This window comes from Zootermopsis nevadensis, unplaced genomic scaffold, assembly GCF_977971745.1.
Source record: "Zootermopsis nevadensis isolate Lab colony 2312 unplaced genomic scaffold, Znev_1.0 Znev_ptg000009l, whole genome shotgun sequence".
NCBI classification, from domain to species: Eukaryota; Metazoa; Arthropoda; class Insecta; order Blattodea; family Termopsidae; genus Zootermopsis; species Zootermopsis nevadensis.
The window spans coordinates 5579609-5603750 of NW_028259141.1; the positions used below are offsets into that span (position 1 = coordinate 5579609).

At 36.4% G+C, this 24142-nt stretch overlaps 1 protein-coding gene across 28 annotated transcripts in view; it reads left to right on the forward strand.

Annotated features, from left to right (window-relative positions):
• Window positions 1–24142, forward strand: part of trol (terribly reduced optic lobes) — a 363907-nt gene that overhangs the window by 241094 nt on the left and 98671 nt on the right. For 16 of the 28 annotated variants that reach the window (XM_087345597.1, XM_087345586.1, XM_087345596.1 and 13 more), the window contains 7 exons: window positions 9560–9676; window positions 11751–11861; window positions 13100–13225; window positions 17488–17595; window positions 19484–19597; window positions 22016–22132; window positions 23730–23840. In XM_087345597.1, coding sequence (XP_087201723.1) covers window positions 9560–9676; window positions 11751–11861; window positions 13100–13225; window positions 17488–17595; window positions 19484–19597; window positions 22016–22132; window positions 23730–23840 — 804 coding nt within the window. The remainder of the gene's footprint in view (window positions 1–9559; window positions 9677–11750; window positions 11862–13099; window positions 13226–17487; window positions 17596–19483; window positions 19598–22015; window positions 22133–23729; window positions 23841–24142) is intronic. The other 12 variants (XM_087345608.1, XM_087345609.1, XM_087345610.1 and 9 more) reach the window with 9 other exon arrangements.

The following is a 24142-nucleotide window of genomic DNA, read 5'->3' on the forward strand; positions in this document are numbered from 1 at the left end:
TAACCAACGTTTCAGAGGTCATACTGCCTCCGTCATCAGGGCGATTCTTAGTATGAAGATTTCTGTCTTCTGGGTTGTTGCGCTGTGTAGTCTGGTCGATGTTAACCAACGTTTCAGAGGTCATACTGCCTCCGTCATCAGGGCGATGAAGATTTCTGTTTTCTGGGTTGTTGCGCTGTGTAGTCTGGTTGATGTTAACCAACGTTTCAGAGGTCATACTGCCTCCGTCATCAGGGCGATTCTTAGTATGAAGATTTCTGTCTTCTGGGTTGTTGCGCTGTGTAGTCTGGTCGATGTTTACCAACGTTTCAGAGGTCATACTGCCTCCGTCATCAGGGCGATGAGTATGAAGATTTCTGTCTTCTGGGTTGTTGCGCTGTGTAGTCTGGTCGATGTTAACCAACGTTTCAGAGGTCATACTGCCTCCGTCATCAGGGCGATGAATATGCCAATAGGCTGTGAAAACCTCATATCTTACTATTTAAGATTGTTAGTCATTCTTAGCGGCTAATTTTTTAGTTCGTGTAATAATTAAATATGAAATTTCACTTTTGGGATCTCTGTTGTGTACGGTTGCCTTGGAAACTGTCGCACTTCGCCCGCTCCCATGCAACCTCCGTGGGGCTATGAAGGGTGGTGATTAAATCTGTCCTGGCCACAGATTGGACTTCTCTCTTTCGATTAGGGAAGGTTAAACTTAGGGCTAAAAGAACAATACGAGAAGGGTGGGGATCATGCCACTTGTCTGTAGCTTGTATATCAAATTAAAATTTCCTTTGTAAACACAAAGCTGACACTCGTTATAATTTTATATGATGTTGGTTTAAAGTATCGTTGATGAACCTCTTTGTATGTACTATAAATTCTAGTTAAAAAGTATATAAGATATAGCCATTTTATAACTTTAAAGCGCTAATAAGAAATTTCGTGTAAGAATTGGCGGTATACTGTTTAAGAAACGTTGGTTTAAAGTCGAATGATAAGTGAGGATTATTTTAAATGGCGTTTTGAGTTACAGGCTATCGACTGGCATTTTACTCTGTTTCTTCCGGGCGCTATGTTTTGGAAGTATCTTGTAATGTGTTACGGTCACTGCCAAATCCTTACCTGTTCACCATGTGTGAACATCTCCCATGATTCTGTGCAACTGTCGGTAACAAGATGTCCACTCCCGCAATGTGTCTTACGTGTGTGCTGTCAGGTTGTGTGATTGAGGAGGTTCAGAAAATGTATACCGAAACACAGCCTAATCGATGGAAAAGGTTTATAAGAAAGAAGCCCTGGTCTAACTTTGTATAGGTTGCTAGTTCCACAGCATTTAATTTGAAGGACTGAGGAATACTGCGAAAATCGTCAGAATATCTGGTCTCTGAGGCGAAGTTTGAACGTAGGACCTCCAAAATACGGGTGAACACCACGCAGAGTTGGTGAGAAGGTGTTATTAGTCTTGTAAGTTTAGAAGCAGTTAATACTGACTGGTAGCTTGAGTGCTATATGTTTGTTTAATTAACTTTACGACAGCAACTCATGGTTTAATTTACACTATGATAATGAAACAATGTGTGGTAGAAATTCTCGTCGCTTAACCCCGTTGACTGATGTTAATATGAATAATGCCTGTGTTTACTGTAGAAATCTAGTTTCATTATTTCTTGTTGGGGCAGGCACCACAACGTCTTTATATCCGGTCGTGCGTAAGTATACAATAGTTAAGACATTTCTCTCGCTGCCAGAACAGAAGAGATGTTTACCTGAAAATGGTACAAATACACTTTAATTACCGTCACGTTTATTTTATTTAGTGTTCTGTCTGACGACAGGTCCATATGAACAGGATCCTTCGATCCTTTTCTCGGACTGGGACCTGTTCATATACGTTCTTGGCAGATGATCCAGAAGTGGTTTGCCATTGCCTTCTTCTGTGTGTGAATGGAGTAATTGTTGGGATGCCACGGAGAAACCGGGGAAGCCCCCGGAGGAAAACTCCGTGTTGCCTAGACCACAGAATTAAAATGTCAGCTGTGTTTTTCACCTGCTATGACAATCAGAATCGAACGTTGCGGAGTTTCTTAAGAAAGAAATAATTTAAACATGACATAATATAGGTAGTATGAGGGCATGTAATTGTTTTTGAGACTTGTTTCGATTTAACGGTCACGTGACGTAATTATTATTATTATTAATGTTTTTGATTCTGTTCAATGTTATATCGTTAGTGACATTAGGTTTGTAAAAGTAGATTTGGATCAGTAATAAGTGAACAAATACATTATATAAATAAATGCTTGTATTAAAGTCGATTAAGCATGCGTTGTCGAATCAGTTTGAAACACGTTTACCCTTTACACTTTAATGTTGTTGGTTTTCATTAAGTTTAATTCAAGATTTCAATAATTTTGATGCTTTCGTAGGTTTGTGATTGGATTTGGAGGCTTAGAAGGTGGGGGGAGAGGGGTTATTTGTGAACTGGGTGAAGTTGTCAGACTGTGATCGTGAACTTTTATGTAGAGTCTGGAAAGTGTCTGTGTGTCAGTGCCGTAAGAAAATTAATTAGACTGGATGTAGAAAGTTGTTGGAGAGGTAATATTATTTTCTCTGCATCAACTTTGTTCGTCGTCTTGGTTTGACTGCTGGATCTGAATTTTGGTTGCATCTGACAGGCAAGCAAAGAATAATTCTGGGTCTACGTGGCGTGCTAATTGTCGCTGTCTAGGTTAGATGTGGGGGGAGCTTGTGTTTTTTAGTGGATATTTGGTGTTATGCGAAAACAGGGCCAGTTTCATTAGAAATAATAGCTGTTGTTTATTTTAACCGTCTAATCACAATAAAATATTTTATTAAATATTAAAATATTATTACTATAATTAACATTCAATATTTAAAATATATTAAAATGATGCTCTTTCTATCGAAATGTTCGATTTACAATTAGAGCATCATCATTTTCACGACATGTTTCGGTTTTCAATGAACCATCTTCAGGTGTATAATCGATATAAATTTAAATGTAATATTCTAAATGCAATCCTTCGTCAGATGTCCATTAAATATCGGAAAGTTATCCTCTTCTAGATTAATTGTACTTTGTTATCACATTAAATGTTGTTTCGTCAATGTATGTCGCGTATAGCGTGATCCTGCGTGGGTGAAATGTTTGTAGTGGTTTTTTATAATCGGCCTGTAAATTAAATAATAATTTTATAAAGACTAAATGAATATTAGAGTTAGTTGTGATTAGACGGTTAAAATAAACAATTATAATCATCACAATATGACGCAACAGTATCACCTCAGAAGTAATAGCGTTTACCACAACTGCATCCTTTATAATTTTGGATGTTGGAAGTTCAGAGTACCTTAGGACGTTTTCGGATGGTGGAATGGCTTTATATTGATATATCTTTACAGAAGGTAATTTTTATACTAGGAAATGAGGGATTTCTTCCCCATTTTATGTAAAATCTGAATTCAGACAAGTAAAAGAGTTGTTTCATATAAGAATGTGGGCTGGAACTAGGTACACTACGAACAGTAAATAGCTCTGAAGATTATCAGCTGTTATCGAATATGTTCGGAACAATTAGAAAATTGATATGGCCTCTCGTCTTTCTTCAGTTTCATGTTACACAAAACTAACCTGATCACATTTAATATAGTTGCACTAATTAATATAACAGCGGTACTAACTTCTTGGGATTCAGAAAGGGGGAAAGCACGTGGTAATTAAAAGTTTGGTACACGAAAAAAAAATTAATAAAGTTTCGGAACTAATTAATATTGAGTCCTCTCATTATGGCAGTTTAAGTTATGTCTTTGGCGAAGCCTTTGAAGCTCTGGTTTATCCAGATAATACATATTTAGTCCGTACCTCAAAGAAAACACGACACTTTACGATCACAAAGATCAACTGGTTAATAATGTTTAAGGAAGTTTTCCAAGTTTGTAGTGAGAATCACATGAAAAAGATACATAATGAATAATTATTTATAGTTACAGTTGTAGTTGTCACTGGACTTTAAAGGGTTAATCGTGATATTTGCGGAAGCATAGATGGAGACATTATGTTCCTCTGAAACGTTGGCTTCTTCCTTGACGACCAAAACGACCAAGATCTGCACGAGGTGCGATCGGAAAGTTTCAAGACTGCGCGTATAAAAACCCGTACACTTATCTCAGGTATTAAATTCATCCATCACCCTCGAAGTAGTTCCCCTGGGAGTGAACACAACGATCCCAGCGCCGCTGCCAAGCCTGGAAGCATCCCTGGAAATCTTTCTTTGTCAGCCTGCCAAGCACCATCTGCGATTTTTATACGCGCAGTCTTGAAACTTTCCGATCGCACCTCGTAAACCGAGATAGGCTAGTGGGAGAAGGGGAGACAAGAAACGCATAAAGAATTTTCAAGTATAATTATCTTGGAAATCTTCCACTTGCGGAAGGACATTAATGGATTTGAAATTACATGCGATTAGATTATGATTGTTTGATGGTGGGATTTGGCATTAGTGTTGTTGAACTTTCTGTTTCCACTAAAAACTTAATAGTTTGAGCCTTTGGAGCTGAGTAATTTTTGAGAAGCTGATGCTACCTCTTGCAGGCAAGACATTCATCACCATTTGTTGTTAAATAATATCCCTTAAATATAATTTTTCCGTCTTCGTTTAGTTTTCGGAGTGGTCTTTTTCCTTGAGGTTTTTCAGTTTACATTTTATACGTATTTCTCACTTTCCTTGTGTGCTAATGTCCCGTCCATCTGATTCCTTTTGATTTGGTCATCGTAGTAATTTTTGGTAAAGAGTACAAATTATGGAGATCCTTTTGCACAGTTTTCTCCAGTCATCTGTTACTTCATCCTTGTCAGGTTCAGAGGTTGCACACCCCCGTAATAAATCCGTCAGGGATCCGAATTGGGTGGCAGAAACCCTTGGAGTGTCCTTTGTCTAGTTTTTCAGTAGTTGAAAGTGTGCGACCATTACAACGATTGTGTGTGTGCGCGCCACCGACTAATCGATTGGCTTCGTTTCGATTAGTGTCCATTATCGTTTGTTGTGAAGCCGTGACGTGAACATAATAACAGCATATCGATTTTACTGTGATACACTTCTTTGTTTGAACTTCTGTAATCTAATGTCACTTTACCAAATTACGTCAGTTTATTGGCTGCACGTCTGCAGGTTGGCCCGAATGTTTAACGTCGCTGTATCATCTGGCTGTCCGAGGTGCGATCGAAAGGTTTCAAGACTGCGCCTATAAAAACCCGTACACTTATCTCAGGTATTAAATTCATCCATCACCCTCGAAGTAGTTCCCCTGGGAGTGAACACAACGATCCCAGCGCCGCTGCCAAGCCTGGAAGCATCCCTGGAAATCTTTCTTTGTCAGCCTATCAAGCACCATCTGCGATTCTGCCTGAATCTCTTCTATCGTCTCAAATCTCCTTCCCTTTAGCTGAATTTTCGTCTTTGGGAAGAGGAAGAAGTCACACGGCGAATAAGGAGGGTGCGGGATGACGGCCATGGTGTTTGAGGCCAAAAACTGCCGAACTTTGGGGGCGGTGTGCGCTGGCGCGTTGTCATGATGCGTCGCATGTGGAGTTCTTCCTTTAGAATCAGCTGACAGGTCCCATAGCCTATTCCAACAATGTCGCACAAGTCGTTGATGGTACGACGTCGATCTTCGTGAATGGCCTGCCGAATCTTCGTAACATTTTCGGGCGTTGTGCTCGAAGATGGTCGTCCAGAACGCTCGTCATCATCGACAGAGGTTCGGCCATTTTTAAAACGTGAATGCCACACAAAAGTTTGTGCACGACCCATTGCGGACTCCCCAAATGCTTGCTTTAGCATTTCATAGGTTTCCGTAGCCGTTTTGGCGAGTCTTTGGCAAAATTTGATGCACACGCCATTCCGAAATCGCAGGAGAGTGCACTACCAAAACGCCCGTAACTAAGAAACAAATGCTAATTCGATGATGCCGGCTGGCACACTGCTTCACTATGAATGTAGGCCGCACCCCCTAGCAGCAGAAGCTCGTACTACATCCGGTTCGCCCTCTATTGACACAGTCTTGAAACTTTCCGATCGCACCTCGTAAGTGGCTACTTCTTGTTTTGTTTCTGTCGTGTCTTACGGGAGCCAAAAGATGGAGTGTTTCTCTGCCCGCCGTCTTGTTCTTGTGTGGCATCTGGTCAATCCTTCTGTATGAGATCGGATTTATGTAGCGTAGTCTCGTTAATAACATGAGTGCGATACATGTAATAATACTGATATATTCTTCGGGCAGTGTCAATGGCTCGTTGACCCCAGTAAAGGGGCAGACATTTTTATAGTAATAAGACCAAGCTTTGTCCTTCTACGAGAGAGAAGGAAAGAAAATGCTGGTTAAAGTATGTAGAGGACATTTCAGCTCGTTTAGTTTTGGAAATATTGTTTCATCAAGGAGGTTAAAGAGGGCTGGATAAACAAGGAATGCTTACAGAATTTTGATAGGGGAGATTCGAAAGTCGAAAACACTGAAGATTGGTATGATAATATAAAAGTTGATCTTCTGATTTTGAGGAAGTGAACTAGAAAAATCTGGTTGAGATTCGTGTCGTGTGGGTTGTATATATCTGGGACGTAGAATTATTTGATTTCGTTGCTGGAGAATTGGTTACGTGCAGAGTTGGGTAATTTTTGGGTTCTCATCGGGAGACACGGTTTTACTTTTTCGAAGGCGAGGGATTTTGGGAACTTTTTCTACCTTTTTCGACCACTCTTGATTTTCTGTTTTAGTAGCTTTCTCGACAAAGCTTCCAAAATTGAACCTTTTATATTAGCCACTTGTCTGTCCGTTCGCATGTTACAACACGAAAATCGCTGAGTGGATTCACATAACATTTCATATTATCTAGTGTTATTAACACGTGTCTACATATTCAATTTTTATTACAATCTTTGCAACAACAACGGACATTTTGTATGAAGACGTAACTTATGCAATTTTCTGCTAGCATATCGATTGCAACTAGTTAATATTTTTATCGGAACGAAAATACGAGTATATTTCGAAGAGTTAGAGGAGAAAATGAAACATTTAATGCCTAACCTACTTTATCGTATGCCTCATGGTTTTCCTAATAATTAAAAGTGATTTTTATGCTACGTGGTTTCGTAACTGGAGAATCGTTGTACTAATTTTGATAATATTTTGTATTGTAGGTCCTGATGTCGCTACCACCGCAACTTTTACACTGTTTTTAACAAAGCTTGGTTCGTTTTGACGAATTGGAAATGTAGAGGGTTATTGCAAATGATTCGGAATTATTCAGTTGTACATGAATTTCATACCTTTTTATGTTAATTTACTTGTGTGGCTTATTAGGTTTTATTTAATATATTTTCGTGTCTGCTATCTTTGTTAATTCAGCACGTTACCATAATAACACAAGTTTTAAGTTGGTGGCTAAATACATTTCATACGTCATTACATAACCTATAAGCGTAAAATAAAAATTGTGGTGAATTCAAATTGTAAATATAATTTTGGAGTCAGACATTTTGTGAACGCAGTGAAAAGCTTTGCAAAATTTGCAGCATCCGTTTCATAACCTGTTGGAAGTGTGCCGCTAAAATTTCCATACGCAATCCGAAATGTGAATCTACAATGTCGGGAACAGACTGTCGTATCATGTAGAGCACAGCAAGTGTCGGGTGGGCTCTCTGGTGTCCGGTTCTGAAAGCAGAATGATGCAGGCTTTCCAACTCTCTTGTTGAAGGACTCTCACTGCATGATATTCGATCGCATGTTTGTTACCCTAGAAGTTATCGTTTCTCAAAGGAACGCAGCAATTTCAATAACGTTCTGAATACCTGAAGATACCCGAAACTGGTAACTGGAAAACCGTATTGGAAATTGTGATGGTACTTTGAAACAGGTCATGATTGCTTGCTATTGCAGTCTTAATAATTCATCATCATCCTCCCGTTTGGTAGAACATTATACCTCATGCAATTGAGAAGGAATAATTAAATAAACTACGAAACGTAATTTACAAACTTCTCCGACCAAGGTTGACCTTGTAATGGGATGCCAGAATTTTGCTGAGACATCTCTGGCCCTTCTCACATCGAATGGCACTGGTCTTTTGGTTTGCTGTGACGTATATTATATCTTGGTTATGTACCATTGTTTTTGAGGAATGTCAGGCCTGAAGGTGGAGGAAGAATGTTCCTTCGAAATGTTGGTATACATTCACTAATGGACTACGTATCATAACAACCCAGACCACCACCACCAAAAAGAATAATCCTGTTATGTTGTGAATAAGTAATGGATTAAAGCCAAGGCTGATGCATCATGAGAATGATTATAATTCATAAAATGACTCATTTCTTGCTTTACTGAATGTTGGTTTTTCATTGCACTGTGAACAATTGTCACAAGTGACATAAATTTTTGTGTACTCATGACTATGCTGTAATATTTTGTTTGTAAGGTCAAGATATTTGCAGAGTGAATAATACTGTCTAATATGAGGTTAGGAAGTGTATTATAAGTGAAATTATTTTTTGAGTGAAATGAAGCTGTGTTCTGGACCCTTTGAAGTTGTGTGCCCAAAAGCAGTATATTGGATTCCTTTTTGTGGCCCCTGGGTTCTGGGATCAGAACATACCTCATTTTGTACACTTCGGGTCTGACCTTTGCTTATTTTCCAATCTGAAGCATGTTGATTTCGTGTTGAGTATTCTTCCTGCTTGGATATGTGTTTGCATCAAAATTGAATTTTTTTTTGTAGTCTGGATGGCATAGTAGATTATTAATGCTTTTTCATTTAATCTGGCAGCCATTATCTGTTCTGAATGAATAGGAGAAATAATGAACTACGAATAAGCATTTTTTGTGACTGTGAATGTGCATTTTTATACTGTTTATAATGAGAAACAAACCAGGAACTGAATTAAATGTAAGTTTTATTCTGTAATGATAGCTGCTTGTATGTTCTTTTCTGAATGTCTTTGGTGACTTGTTACAGACTGAGATTTCTTGATCTGTCTTCTGATCAAGAATATCTCTGTCTGCTGGACCCAGTTGAGTAGGTGTGTCTCCCGTTATTTGGTGGCAGATCCATCTTTCGAAATGTTTTTGGTTTTTGAAAGCAATAAAAAATTTAAATACCTTATAAATGTTGGAAATTAAGGAAGTAATAATTGTTTGTTCTGTTTGATTGTATGAACTGGGGTTAGATCATTCAGATTATGTCTGAATTTGGGGTGAATGACTGGTGTTTGATTCCTGTTAAGGACAAAGGGTTTTTCTTTTAGACCCTTTGTCTAGACTCTCTAGAGACCACAGCCTCCCATGCAGTGGCTACCAGAGTTCATTTACCATGGGGTAAAGCACAGTTGGGGTGTGTATCTGACCACCATGATCTAACGCTGAAATTCTGAAATTAAGAATGAATACGTATTATACATCCTCTTCCACCAAGTACCTCCATGGAATCTAGCAGGACTTCACTGTGTCTTTTGTTGTGTGTTCTTCATAAGGTGTTTGTTTGTTTGTTGTCGTTGCTGTGTAGTGTGTGGCCCTGAAGAGTTTGCGTGTAGTGATGGCACCTGCATTGATATTAGGAGGAAGTGTGATAAACACGCTGACTGTTACGACTTCAGCGATGAGTTAGACTGCAGTGATGTTGGTGAGACTTGCACGTATTTAAAAATGTGTTTTAAAATACGTAGAATATAATATTGTTCATTAGTTAACCCGTGAGGTAAATTGCTTAGTATTGTTTTGAAGTTATATGGCTGGATTTCAGCGTGTAACTTCAAATTTTAGGCACAAAGTTTCTGCAAATGTTTACCTTGAAGATGGCAGCTGCAGTGTTTGCTGAAATGTTGTTAAACTATCAACGTTTCTCACGGTCTGTTTGCAATAGCTGAAGTCGCACGTTTCTCAATACTGCTGGATTATGAACTTCCATTATCCAAATATAATATTAACAACTTATGACTTGTAGGACAGGATGTCTGCAGGAAAATAATCTTTATCTGTCGGCAGCTTCATGTTAAACATAAAACATAATCATTCGCACCACTTTGCTGAAATAAGGGAAGTATCTTCAAGGGTGGAAGGTGAATGAAGAAATTTTGATTGAAATTTTAGACAAAATATAGAAACACATTAAAACTAATGTGTATTTCTATTATATAAGATTTAATTTTTATATCGAATTCCTGTACTAGGTTTATGTCACCTAACTGGAACACTGTAATCCAAGAGAGATTGTGTACAAATTTGGCATGTGTATGAATTCTGGGCAAGAAGTCTTATTGTTTTTGTCATGAGTTGATTTAAGAACGAAATTACGGGACAATGTACATTATATTTTGCAGTGAACTTGCGTGGACATGTTGCCACATTTAGACTTTCTTATAGCAAATGCCATCATTGCATTTCATTATAATCAGTGTTTTAAGTAAGAGCATTTGTTGCATATCAGTTATGTGTCTGATAGTACAGAACGTTATGTGTTCGTTGTATTTTGCAAGATGATCAGTAATGTTGCAACTGAAACTTATTTAGTAATCCAAAGTGCATTTGGAGATGCAGTGTTGTGGGACTAGTATCCTTCAAAGTTGATGACCATCCTGGTTACCCTTCAAGTGTAAAACCAATGAATTTGTAGCTGAATTCCATGATTTAATGTGTTGGGATGTAGCTGGTTTATGTTTTAGGTTAGATAACCTAACCTAAATTTCTTTGGTTAGGTTTCCTCCACACTGCATACTGCACGACCTTGTCTTCAAGTTTACATGGCAGTATTTTCACCATTATAGTTATAATTATAATACTGCCATGAGTCAGTTTGGTGGTTGTCATTTGAAAAATGCATGATGTAAATATGATATTTATATATGAGTGTTAACAGTCGCTTACTGTATAATTCTTTTGGAGAAAGTGACGCTGATTGTTGATTACTTCAGTTGTTTTTGGTCAGATGTGAAAGGCTTTCATTATTTTCCTTTGGTCTCAGTCGTGTTACGCAAAAAATGACTAAATATAAATGCTTTTTATTTAGAAATTTGAAAGTGTAATAAACTTTTATAGTTGCTCACAAACAGCTGTTGGTACCACAAATCTTAGTGAATACTGAATATTCTGTAATAAACAATAAATATTGTATGCAATCTTATTGATTTGCAAACTATCAAGTTAAATTTTATGAAAAATAAAGAACTTTATTTTGGTATGCAGAATAGATATAAATAATACATTAATATATTTTGAGTGTAGAATTACATTTATGGTTTATGAGTATGGTTTAGCACTGAATTAAATTTAGATTGTTAAGTAAAGTAATATGTAGTTTTCCTATTGGCACTGTATTTTTCGCTCATTTATTGGTACTGTGTGACCTACAGAGGTTATAATTTTGAATGGAAAGTGATTTATCCAGGAAAGTATGGGAAGAAGATATGGCTTATTTTTTAATGTTAGACATTTTTCTGTGGGACTGAAGGAAACCCCAACAAATTTGCGATGACCGCCAGGCTCCAGGCTGAAATTTGTGCTCCACACCACTCAGGAGACGTTACTACTCCCTAAACCATGGTGTTTGATTATTTTTTTTGTAATACTGAAGTTATTTTATTAACATCATATAAAATTGAATTATTTATGTTTTAACATCTCAGAACAATACTTTGTATCTTTTTGTAACTTACATATTATGGGGCAGTGACTGACCATTAAATTTCTGTTCTGTGCAGTTTGCCAACCTGATGAATGGCAGTGTGATTATGGGACCTGTATTGACCGAAGGCTAAGGTGTAATGGACGCCAAGACTGCCCCAGAGATGATTCTGATGAACGGAATTGCCGTGAGTACTACAAGAGCATGAATTCTTTTTCTCTTACAATAAGTAACTTTAATTTCAGTTTTCTGGAAGAAGTTTTACTCATCTGACAAATTTTTCCTAAAGTGAATGTTATTTATAATTCTTGTCACAGTTTGAATACTGTTATTCTTAATATGTGGAGTGTATTTTTGTTTTTGAATGAAACTGCGAGTTGGTTACATTGCATTTTGATCTGCATGCTGTTATTTCAGTTTTGGTTTTATATGCACATGGTTATTTATATTACTTTATTTGAACTTCATGTGACTGCCTTTTAATTGTATGGGGAGTATGCACATCACATTATATAGTCAAAGTTGCTTGCCTTAAATGATCATGTTAGAGAGTTTATGAACACTAGCAGAGTGTCCACAGTGATACTGCTAGGAAATGACATGCTTACATTTCATATCAGTATTTCTTGCCTGAAAGCTTATCATGATTGTTCAATATTATATTGTTGACTATCATAGGAAAAAGTTACCCTAAGCCCAAAAAAATTGTTTAGTGTCATTTAGAGTTGATTAATTAGTTTCAGAGGTATTTTTCAAAATTTTCCATCGTTTCTGTAAATAAATTAAAACATATTTCATAGCAAATTCTTTGAAATTTACATAGTTTCATGCATTCGTGGCTTTACTGTTCATGGTGGTTTTCAATAATTTGCATGACAAATTTTGCTGTTAGTTATATGAATCTAGGGGTCCGCAGTGGCCTCACGATCTGAGGCGTGGGCCTTCTGCTGCTCGGTCGCAGGGACCATGGGTTTGAATCGCACTCAAGCCATGGATGTTTGTCTGAGTCTTTCTGTGTTGTGCTGTCCTGTGTACAGGTAGAGGCCTTGCGACGGGCCGATCCCTCGTCCAAGGAGTCCTACCGACTGTCTATAGATCAAGCCAACGAAAAAGTTGGGACCCGCAGTGCTCAGGCACTTGAAGAACAGGTCGTTCCCAGTATCCCAGTATCAGTATATGAATCTAGGCAAGGTGGGCAGGTTTAATCAAGAGCCCATTTGAAATCTTAATTATGACAATTTTGGTATTTAGTAACTTATATTACATTTTTTTATTTTGTTTATAGAATTTAAGCAACTTGCATGTGGTGTGCTTGTAACATAGTCCCCATTTCAATTGAGGTATTGTTTGCTAAAGCAGTAAGTGATGTTGTGACTAATGCGTTTGCGAGTCGTTCAGCGAATGTGACTCATTGAACATTTACAGTTAGTATTGCTGGAAACTGTTCACAATGGCAGTTTACATGTGCGGACGGAACTTGCATTGATGGCAGACTCCGCTGTGACGAATATGTCAATTGTCCCAACGATGATTCTGATGAAAAATTTTGTCGTAAGTTATACAAATTCAAATTTTGTGTACAGGCATAGTCTGTGTTATTACTCGTGTAGACATACTAAAAGGCCATTTCAGATTTTCAGTAAAATAACAGTATTATTTATAGTGAACCAGTAATATCTGATATTTATCTATTTGGATATTATTATTAATTTCTTCAGATTCTTTTTTTTTTTTTTTGCTGTGATGGTAGCTTGGCAACAATTTTAATCTGTAGTGCCTTTTAATATATTATGTCATTGTTGGTGTTGGTCTTCTTTGTAGTAATTCTGTGTGGAAATGTAGGTGGATACAAATATTTCTTCTGAAGATGGACATCAGATCTCCACTGTGAGAGTATCATGGGCTCATATAATGACACTCTTTATAGTTCCATAAAAGTTCATATTTTAATTTAGTTTTGGAGTGTTGTCTTGTTGGTAATGCTGTGTCTTGAAATTTATTATATTACTCTCAGATTGAATTTGCATATAGAACATTTTTATGGAACTTCCTTCTAAAGTGCTGTTGAACATTGGCAACAGATTCTGTAAAATTGAAGTTTAGCATGTAGAAACACTTTCTAGGCTTAAGTCACCATTTTACTGCCACATCAACACTTCTGCTCCTAGCGACTGTTGTTGGGTTATATCACTTCTCCTGATGGGTCGGGCAGAGGGACATCGGCGTCAGGATCATAGGAGGGGAAGAATTCAGCTAGAGTTTGGGGGTGAAGGGCCGTTGCTGACCCCTATTCGAGACCACCATCTTGTCACTATGTAGGCCACTATATGTACTGGCAGGTACACTGTCGGATCTCCAACTGACGCTGAAGAAAAGTCTGTAGTTAGATTTTGTGGCAAAATTAGTTATTTCAAAGTGGGTTCCTAACAGTAGATGGATTTATTTAACACTTCTAAGTACAGGTTGATTATTTGTTGGATTAATACATTGATGCTTCACAGATCACAGTCCCGATTATTCGTATCATTGTTCTCTTTCACACTGTTGCTCTGCTCTTCATCGAGTTCAGTTCTTGTTTGCTTTCACACTTGGGGCGTCTGTTTGCCTGAGATTATATTTATAGTCTTGAAACCTTGCATACCGCACAGTCCTGATATATGAAATCATGCATTCAAACTCTTGAAGGGTAAACAGTTTTGATTGAATGTATGATTTTATATATTATATTTATAGTACTTATAACTCCACAATATGCCTATAAATGTTGAGTATTGAATGCAATTCCAAGTGTTTCTAGCGGGACGCCAAAAAATGGTGCTGTTTCTCACTTTGTAGATTAGGCAATGAGCTTCCAGCGGCTGCTGGAGGAATCAGACCATAATTCTTTGATGATATTTGAATAAAATGTTTCATAATCAAAATATTTGTGATGTTTGATATTACTGGTTGCACGTTGAAATAAAATAGTGACATTTAAAGCTTAAGGGATATTTATTTACAAATCCGGTTGAGAATTTTGTAATAGATGTGGTACTTTTATGATGGTGATGTTGAGAGTAAGATAAACTGAAATGGCTCTCTCTGTAGTTATTCATGTCTGTCAAATTAATTCTCATGTGTTTTGTCATTTGTCATAAAATTTCATTCTGTAATGTTACAATTTCCACTGATGTATAGAGTAGCTACTAATTGCGTAAGTAGACATTATTTGAAGTTTTTAATGTAAATGAAGATAGAGGCTTTAATTTTAAATGGCGTGAATAGTCTTGTGCGCTGTTCACGAAGCTATTTTTTTTAAAGAGGTGCAGAATTGAGGTGCTAGTAATATGGAGGTTGAATGTGGATGGTCAGAAGAACAAATTCCATTTTAAATAATATGACCTCATTTTGATTAATCTCTGTATTTATAATAATTTTTTTGTAATAACAAATAAAGTTTGTATATGTATAAAAGACATATTTCCAATATTGCTTTCTGGGGACCATTATGTTTGGTATTCAGTAATGTTGTTTGTTATAAATTTGCATTCATATTGAGAAATGTAACTTAAACTGCTGTCCATGTTTTTTAAAGTCAGAGTATAATTTGAAGTGGTTGAAATTGTTCTGTGTAGCTAATACAAAAAGAGAGATCTTTCAGACTATTTTTAGCGATGATAAATGATGTGATATTAAAATTCATGTTCTTTTGTTAGCTGGTTCTCTTGTGTCTAAAAATTCATACAATTGAACATGGTTTGAAGCAAAAGGCTTAGAGTAAGTAAGTATTTATGTTTTTGAAATAAAAGCAGTGTTTAAATGTTATGAATTTTTTCCATACACTTATATTACTTATACTGAGATGCTATAATGTGTGTTTGCAGTTCTTAATTTCCAAATGATAGTTTCCTTAATTAGTAATAGTAGCTACACTGTACACAGTTTGTAACCAGTCGGTAATTAGATTGTCCCAGCTAATCTGCCCACTCATTGTGTTGTTCCGTCCTGTTGCTTATGTGTAAGTTTTTCTGCATCTTGTGTGTGTTTATGTGTTTGTTAACTTTTTGCTTGGCCCATATTATTTGTATTATATATTGCATAGAATAATTTTTTTTAGGTGACAGGTCATTTAATAATTTTTACCTGTTAGGCAGTTCTCATAATTTCTATTCTGTTAATTTAATCTTTATTGATCGTGCGTCACAGCTCGTGTGCAATCCAGCTGGCTGTGCATTGCGGTAGTGTACCACTGAACTCTTAATTCTAGAGTTCAAGACTGACTAAGCCCTGTAGGTGAGGGATTTTACCTTGTGATTTTGTATGAGCACAACATTCATGATGATAGGTCTGATTTTAATGTGCTCTGTGAAGGAAGAGTGTGAAATTAATTTGTGTAGAGGCCATGCCTGCTTACCTGTTGGTCATACATTTCACATGCTTCATCTGGAAAATTCAGATTTCATAGGCATTTGATACTGGGGTTTTACTCTAAATGTTGGAAAGCAAACTTCCTTTATTTAAAAATTCTGAAAGAATCAAAACAAAAAAATAAACAACTCAATGAGATATGTAATTTCAATTTTGAAGAGTTTTGATATTTTATATATTTTAAAAAATTAGGTAAAATTATTTATGCCCCTATGTATTAAGTATATACATACTTGATTTTTGTGTGATATAACTGAACTTCTACAGTTACTTCTTTAATCACACAATCACAGTATGTATAGTTCTTTTAAGTCTTGCTTCCATGCTAGTTGTTTCAGAATAGGCTTTGATCTAAGTTGAATTGTGAATTATGAGAACTGATTATGGTCGTGATCATCTTCACGATGGATGGCTTACAAGACGGAACTTCTTGGACACCTGAATAACATCAGGTGTTAAAAGAATGCCTTTTGGGTGGTTTTTGGTAGCTGTAATTCCATTTGTGATGACATTACCACATTTCTGTATCAGTAGCTTGGAAGTCAAGGTCATTGCTGCCTCTTATCACAAAATCAAGTGAATGATATTTAAGTTATAATGAAGATAGATTTTACTACTATATTGAACAGTTTTTGTTTTGTTTTTTTGTAGAAGTTTAGTTTGGTTAGGCAATACTGCTGATGTAGAAATTGTAGGGCACGTTGAGGTTCTCGTTCAGTTTCAGAGCTTACACTGAGCTTTGTTTTAGATGATTGAGGATTATTTAATCTCATTACTGATTTATAAATGTAGTTCTGGTGTTAGGCAGTTGGCAGATTCAGTAAATATTGCATGTACTTGTTTTTCTGAGTTAACATTGTGCTTATCTTAAACAGTGAAATTGCCATAATCATCATCATCATGTTTATCATTAATTTAGTTTGTTGATATAATATACGAGGCCTTGAAGTTGTATAATCTGCCGTTATTCAAGTTCTCGAAAGACTGCTGCAAAGAAGAAAGGATAACATTGAAATGAATTGTAGATAAATGGGTTGTCGCAATGTGAAATGAATTGCCTCGTGGAAAGGTTTGTTAAAAGAGGCGTTGATGCTTTGTGTTTTAATATGATAGTAAAGTCATTTGTTTAGTTAATTAGTTGCTTACATAACTAGATATTGTATATACAAATAGTTTGATAATGGTACAGTGTAAATAATGTACAATGTGGCTGGCAATTCATTTTGTTTAGGTTTATGATGAAACAAGTACATGTAATTTTACTGTTAATACTTATTTTTGTTATTAACACATTTGAGGTGATATTGTTTAAGCCACTGCATTTCAGTGCCTGCATGTCTGACAGTGGTGAGTGAACTTGTTGATGAAAGACAGGCTGTGTGTGATGAATGTGTTGCTTCTTGCAGCATGTAAAGAGGATGAGTTTACATGTGCAAACAAGTACTGCATCCCGAAGAGCAACCGGTGTGACGGTTTTAACAACTGTCAAGATGGCAGTGACGAGCAGAACTGCCGTACGCATCCATATTTGAATATATTATGTAACATACTAACGCCCATTATCGGAAGGGGAATTTTTTTTGCATGTTTATTCATTCATGCCCAACTGCTTTGTGATCTAACCCAGGAATCCACCCACTTTAATGAGAATGTTCAACTTCCTTGAATGTAAAACATTAGATCTGCTGAATGTAACTGTACATATTTAGTTAGCATCTTGCTTAATATTAGCGTTGCATGTTTTTTTTATGGCTGCCACCGCTGAAATTTGGGTATGAATGGGCAGTAGTGCATTGACATACTAACCAGGAATGTGTTTTGTTCAAGATTATTTGTATGTAGTTTGAATCGTAACTCATGTACTTTCTTGCCTTTGTCTCTAGAGTACAACCACGTAGCTTGAATATAAAATTTAGTGTTTCTTGTAGGTACATATAAGGTCTGTGGCATGTTACAGTGTTCCACTTGTTGACTTATGCACATAAAATGAAGGAATTCTAATGAAAGTACGTTATAATGCTGGAATCGACATCTTTGCCACTGCGAGGGCCTCAAATCTCGTTCCATCACAGGTTTGATTTACGGATGGTGAGGATAAATTTATCCCCGTGGAACTATTTGTATGATGTTTCTTGCTTGTGGTGCAGGAGACACTGAAGTTTGTCGAACAAATTTTGAATTAGATCGAGTGTTGCCAGCTTATGATAAAATTTCTGATGTGTTCTTAGCTTAGCTGTGTCTGTAATAAATGAATATCCATGTGCAATTTGGCGATTAGTATCAAACTTGTATTCTTTGCATATGCTGGTGATAATAGTTTCCCCATACTGTATATTGAATATTCATTTATAAACATTTTCCTGTAAGTTTGGAATGGAGGTGTGAAAATTCAGAACATATTATATTTATGATGAACATATCTCTTATAAGTCTTACCCACCCGGAAAGGCAAATGAATTCATTTTTTGGCTGCAGAACACAGCAAAACATACATGGCTTTTTATGAATGGTTATTAAATACCGTAGTATATGTCAGGACTCTGCCATAGCTGACAATACTAAGTGCTTGTCATCTCAGATTCAATCTCGGGTGACTTCAAGTGACATTTATGGTTGACAAAATGGTGCTGGAACAGTTATTTTTTTGACAAGTTCTTCCTTGTTTCTCTGCTAATCACTATTCCAACATTGCTGTGTATTCATCTGTCACTGCCCTGCAAGGTATGCAATACCTCTGAAAAAGCAACACCAGTTATCATGTCCTCGATCCTAAGTTGGAGGCTTGATCTCTAATCTGGTACTAGACTGGGCTTGGGAGTAAAGTAGTTCAAGTTTTTATGTGTTATAATTCATAGAATTAGATGTTTCCAAGTCTTGTTTCATCTGTAAACTTGTAGGATTGTTTGTGATATTATGGGTTAATTTTTTTACACTACTGTATTTAATCATGAACTTAATTCTAATATTTTATTATTTCATATTAACTGTACATTAATTTTCTGCTTTCCTTGGGCTTGATTGGAGTATGTAGTAGTGGAAAGGCTGTCTGATGTAATTTAATTATGTTGTAATTTTGAAACATGGCTCTATAATTTTCAGTCTTACAAAATAAATATTTGAAAGTGTGCCAAGTTCACATTGGCAGTTAAGTGAAGTACTGGTAATTCTTATCAATGGATAAAATTGTTTTGTTATTTTTGTGTATAATATAGCATCTTTGTTTATGAAAATTATGTTAATTTTTATTAAATAGAACATTTTTATTTTCAAATAATTTTAAAGTGGTAGTTTTTGGCTTGCAGACAGACTAGGCTTCCTGATCCAATTCCCATGTTTTGTGGTAACGTTATTTGGGATATGTAGTCATCTGAGGTGATTCGTTGAATTTGTGAAATATTTCAGAGGAGTGCGAACACAACGAGTTTCAGTGTCGTGATAAGACTTGCATCAGTGTAGCCAAGAGATGTGATCGCCAACATGACTGCCCAGATGGCTCAGATGAATTGAACTGTGGGGGTAAGATTCAGATTTACTATTTGGAAGGTCTGCATCAGTCATTGCAGCTGATTACTGAACTAAAACCTTTAAGAAGTGTTTTTGAAACTGCGGATCCTAACTTTCTTCGAAACTGCGGATCCCAACTTTCGTAGTCAATAGGTTCCAGAGTTTTGAGAGTAAGGGAAGGTTAAATCATCATCATCATCATCTTCTTCTGGGATTCTATTGTATTAGGTTCTTTACATCTTACATAAGACTGTAATCCATTATTGTGAAATTTATGTCTGTTATTATTTCTTCATTTCTTTATGGTCAATAAATATGCACCTTGCTTGTCTTCCTATGACTCTGTTATCATGAGTTCCCATAATCTATGCTTTTCTGCCATTTATTAATGTCAGTCTAGCAAGTATATCCCTTCTGTGATGCTTCACATGTATTTGATCAGTCCAGGTTTGTTGTATATTTGTGTTTTAAACTGTAGGAAATGTTGATGAATGCTTGGTAGGCATAAGGTAGCAAGTCAGTGGTTGTGGTAGCCTTGTTACATCATTTACTGGATTTCTTTCAGTCAGTTGTAATGTTTTCTGTGCCATAATTTGGCATACAATGTTTTGCATGAAATGGTGTACTGTGAGAATGATGTTTGAGTGATTACACTTCAGAATTAAATAAGGACTTTGTGTTACAGACTTGTGCTGTATTTTTAAATTGAAGGTTGCTGATGTCTAGTGGATGCGTCTTCGAGGTGTTGGTATTTCTGTGTATAGCCTGCGTTGACATTTAAAATGTTGTCGGCTTTCAGTTTCCCCAGTGTTTGAATAACGTTAACAGTGAGAGTGAAATCTATGAAAAAGTTTCATAAGTATCCAGACTTAGTAGATTCAGAATTCGATACAAATGATCCTTATTCAGATATAAATATTTTTTGTGCACATAGATAATTGTGTTCATTTTCAAAACATAAAATTAAAAAAAAAACCTCCACTGAGATTTGTTCTTGTTTCTTCTGCCAGCCATCATCTCATTGGAAATAGTGAGTTCTGACTTTACCAATGGTCCCACTTGAGTTATGAAATCTGAAGTCTGAAAAAACATAAAATCTGAGTCAAAAACGTTTTAAGTGTCCTTTGTTAAAATCTGAGTTCCAGTGTATCTCTCAATACATGTGGGTGCAAGTACGTTTTCCTTTTGGTCTCTGTGGGCTCTTGTGACATGGTAATGAACCTTCAGGTTCCATAATATATGTGAAATTTGACTAGTAGCTGTGTGACTGTCAGGTTTTTAAGGACTCTTCTGTAGTAAGTTCATTACATTGGTCTGTGAAGAAATATTTTTGACTAGTCAACGTACTGTCTGCTTCTCAAGGAGTCTGTTCAAACTAGTTTGTTATGTTTTGGTTTGTGACTGACCCCTTGTTTAAAAGGGAAGTTTCTTTCATGTGTATTTCTGAAATATGCTTTGGCTGGTACAAATTCAATTATTTCTGTTTTAGTTTTTCTTCAATAGACCAATTAAAACATGTTTTTAGTACTTTTCAGGCAAGAGATTAGTTTCTTGTGAAATTTTAAGCCTTAACTATTGCCATATATGCAACAATTTTTTTCAGGCTGGATAATTTTTTTTTTTAGTTTTCTTTTTTATTTCCAACGTTTGATATGTGAAATGGGGAAAATAAATTCATAGGATTTCTACAGGACTTTCATATCTTTCTCTTCACTTCATACATGTATTAAATGTTGGACCATAATCTAAGGAGGGTAGTGAAGGGTGGGCAGAGAAATTTAAATTTATCGAGTGTTCAGTAGTTTACACGAAGAATAGTTCAGTGCACTCACAAGAAAATGTCAGGACTTAAAAAATTATTGAAGGGTTTTCATTTATTTATGCTATTTGAATGTAATACATATATAAAAATTCTGCCGTGATATCCTTAATTCAGACTGATTCTCTTATGAGTTGAGTAAGCTGTATTAAATGTTCTAATGTCTAGTAGTAGATATGTTTAATTATGCGAATGTATTTTCTGGGACTCCAAAACCTTTATTTTAAAATGTTTTGACTCTTCTGTGATTACCTTATGTTCTCTGTACTATAAGAACATAAAAATAATTTTAATCCATGTTATTAACAGTCCATCGCATTATCGGACGCCACATCAAATTTCTTCGTGGGCGTTGTGGGCTGGGTTATAGTTCGTCCATCTCTGTTATAAACATTGCATTGAACCACTGTATATAGTTCTGTTCCTGAAATAAAGGATGTATAGTTGTGTGTTTTATCATACAAATATTTTAAATACAATTTTTCTTGTACGTAGAAGGGACTTCCTTCATAGTCTTATATTCAAATGCACTTTTCCCTGTAAGTATAGGTTTGGGCATCACAATTTTCCTTTTATGTAAAGGTGATTTTAAGAGTATGTCTGTTCTCTAGCAATAACGGGTTGCCGAGAAGACCAATTCCGTTGCAATGATGGGGTGTGCCTCAACATTAACCAGAGGTGCAACTTTATTCAGGAGTGTGTGACTGGAGAAGATGAGAAGGGATGTAGTAAGTGTTCACGAAAGGCCTCGTAGTATGAATTCATTGCTATATATATATATTTTTTTAACATAATAAATTGTGTTGCCCAATCCCGATAAATATAGCCAAGCCTCTGAAACACAGAGACTTGGCAGTTAATTTTGGGTCAGTGTGGTGTAAGATAATGGTTTTGAAGCTTGGTTTCTCACTTTTAAGAAATAATATACAGTGCTTACGCTGACAGTTGAATGAAACTGTCATTTCCTCTATCCTGAATGGAACTACATGACTCACTGCCAAGTGCTACAAAGTTTCCCCAATACAGATTAAGTATTGCTCCATGAAAGCAATAAAATAAATTTTCTGTTGAAAGCTGTTCATACTGGGAGCTGGGAAGTGACTGTTGCATTCAAATTTATTAATGAACACGCTCTAGATCAAGTGCATTTGAAAACAATGTGCTAAGGAGAAAGAAGGAACACGTGAATGGTTAAAATTGCATGATGAGTTGCACAGTTTATGTGCTTCTTAAAGTAATATTAGTGGGATTACATAAACTATTCTGAGATGTTAAGGGCATGTAGCATGCATGGATGATACAAAAATTTTGGTTGCAGAATATCAAGGGCAGATAATACTTGGAAGGTGTAATTGAGGATAATATTATGGAGTATATTGTGATGATGCAGTGTGTTGATCTCTTTTGACCATAGTGATAAACCTTCGGGTATGATAAAATTGGGAACATTAACTGCTCAGATGTTTAAAGCTGGGTCCACATTTGCGCATTCTGTCGCAATGTAACGGTGTAAAGCGATAAGGGGTACCGAGGTTCACGTGTGGACAAGATGGCATGCATTTTGGTGATTGTCCACACGCTTTCCAGTGGCATAGCATAACATTCTTTCACTTTTACTGAAAGATTGATAGCGGCGTGCATCTGATGCACCGCAAACTAAATGGGGAATGGGAGCGATTGTTACAGCAACAGTATCCACATAAGCACATTTGCTGTTACATTAGGCTGTTATGGCAGAATGTGCAAGTATGGTTGCTGCTTAAGGAAGACTTTGTATAGTGGATTCGTTTAGTTGATAATTTTCATGGGGTGTGTTTGTTCTTTGAGTCGCAGTTGGTTGACAATGTAGGTGATACATAATGTTTATTGGTCTGGGTCTTGGCACTGTAGAATTGTAAGTAGATGAAGATTTATGTGCTCTGGGTTGTTGTGCTGTGTATTCTGGTCGATGTTAACGAACGTTTCATACTGTCCCCGTCATCAGGGCGATGAATATGATGACGGAGGCAGTATGATCTCTGAAACGTTGGTTAACATTGACCAGACTACACAGCGCCACAACCCAGAAGATAGAAATCTTCATATTCACCGCTGTGAAAACCTCAAACCTTACATTGTAAATAGTTGCCAACATTTTGGAGAAACGTACTGTCTCCAGCTCATCTTTGAAGATGCAGATGGTGTGTTTCTCTGAAACATTGGCATATGACTATGACTCTAAAAACCCTGAAGTATAGTAACATCGTACTCACTGCCTCATATCTTATATAGCCACTATATAGTTAAGTAATAGATTTTTTCTTGATATATTTAATTTCTTTACAGCCCGCTGCACCCCATCTCAGTTTCACTGTAAAGATGGAAGCTGTGTGGATCTCTCTGCCCATTGTAATGGTCACAGAGACTGCGGTGATGGAAGTGACGAGGAGGATTGTGGTATGAATTCAAAACTTACTAATTTACTTAATTGGAAATTTGCTAACTTACTCACAGGCTATAGCATGGCCAGGCATAATTACAACAGATCTTTAAACAGTCATTACAAGACTTATTCCAGCTTATTTTGCCGTTAGGTATGTCTGCATGGCTTCTGTTATGAATTTTACCGTAGAAAATGAATGACAAGTATTGAAATTTTTTCTATCTAAGTAAGACGCTGCTAGCTGATGATAAATGTGACACATTTGCACCACACAGACGTTACCTCAGAACTGATCTAGCTGAATGTTTCGACTGTT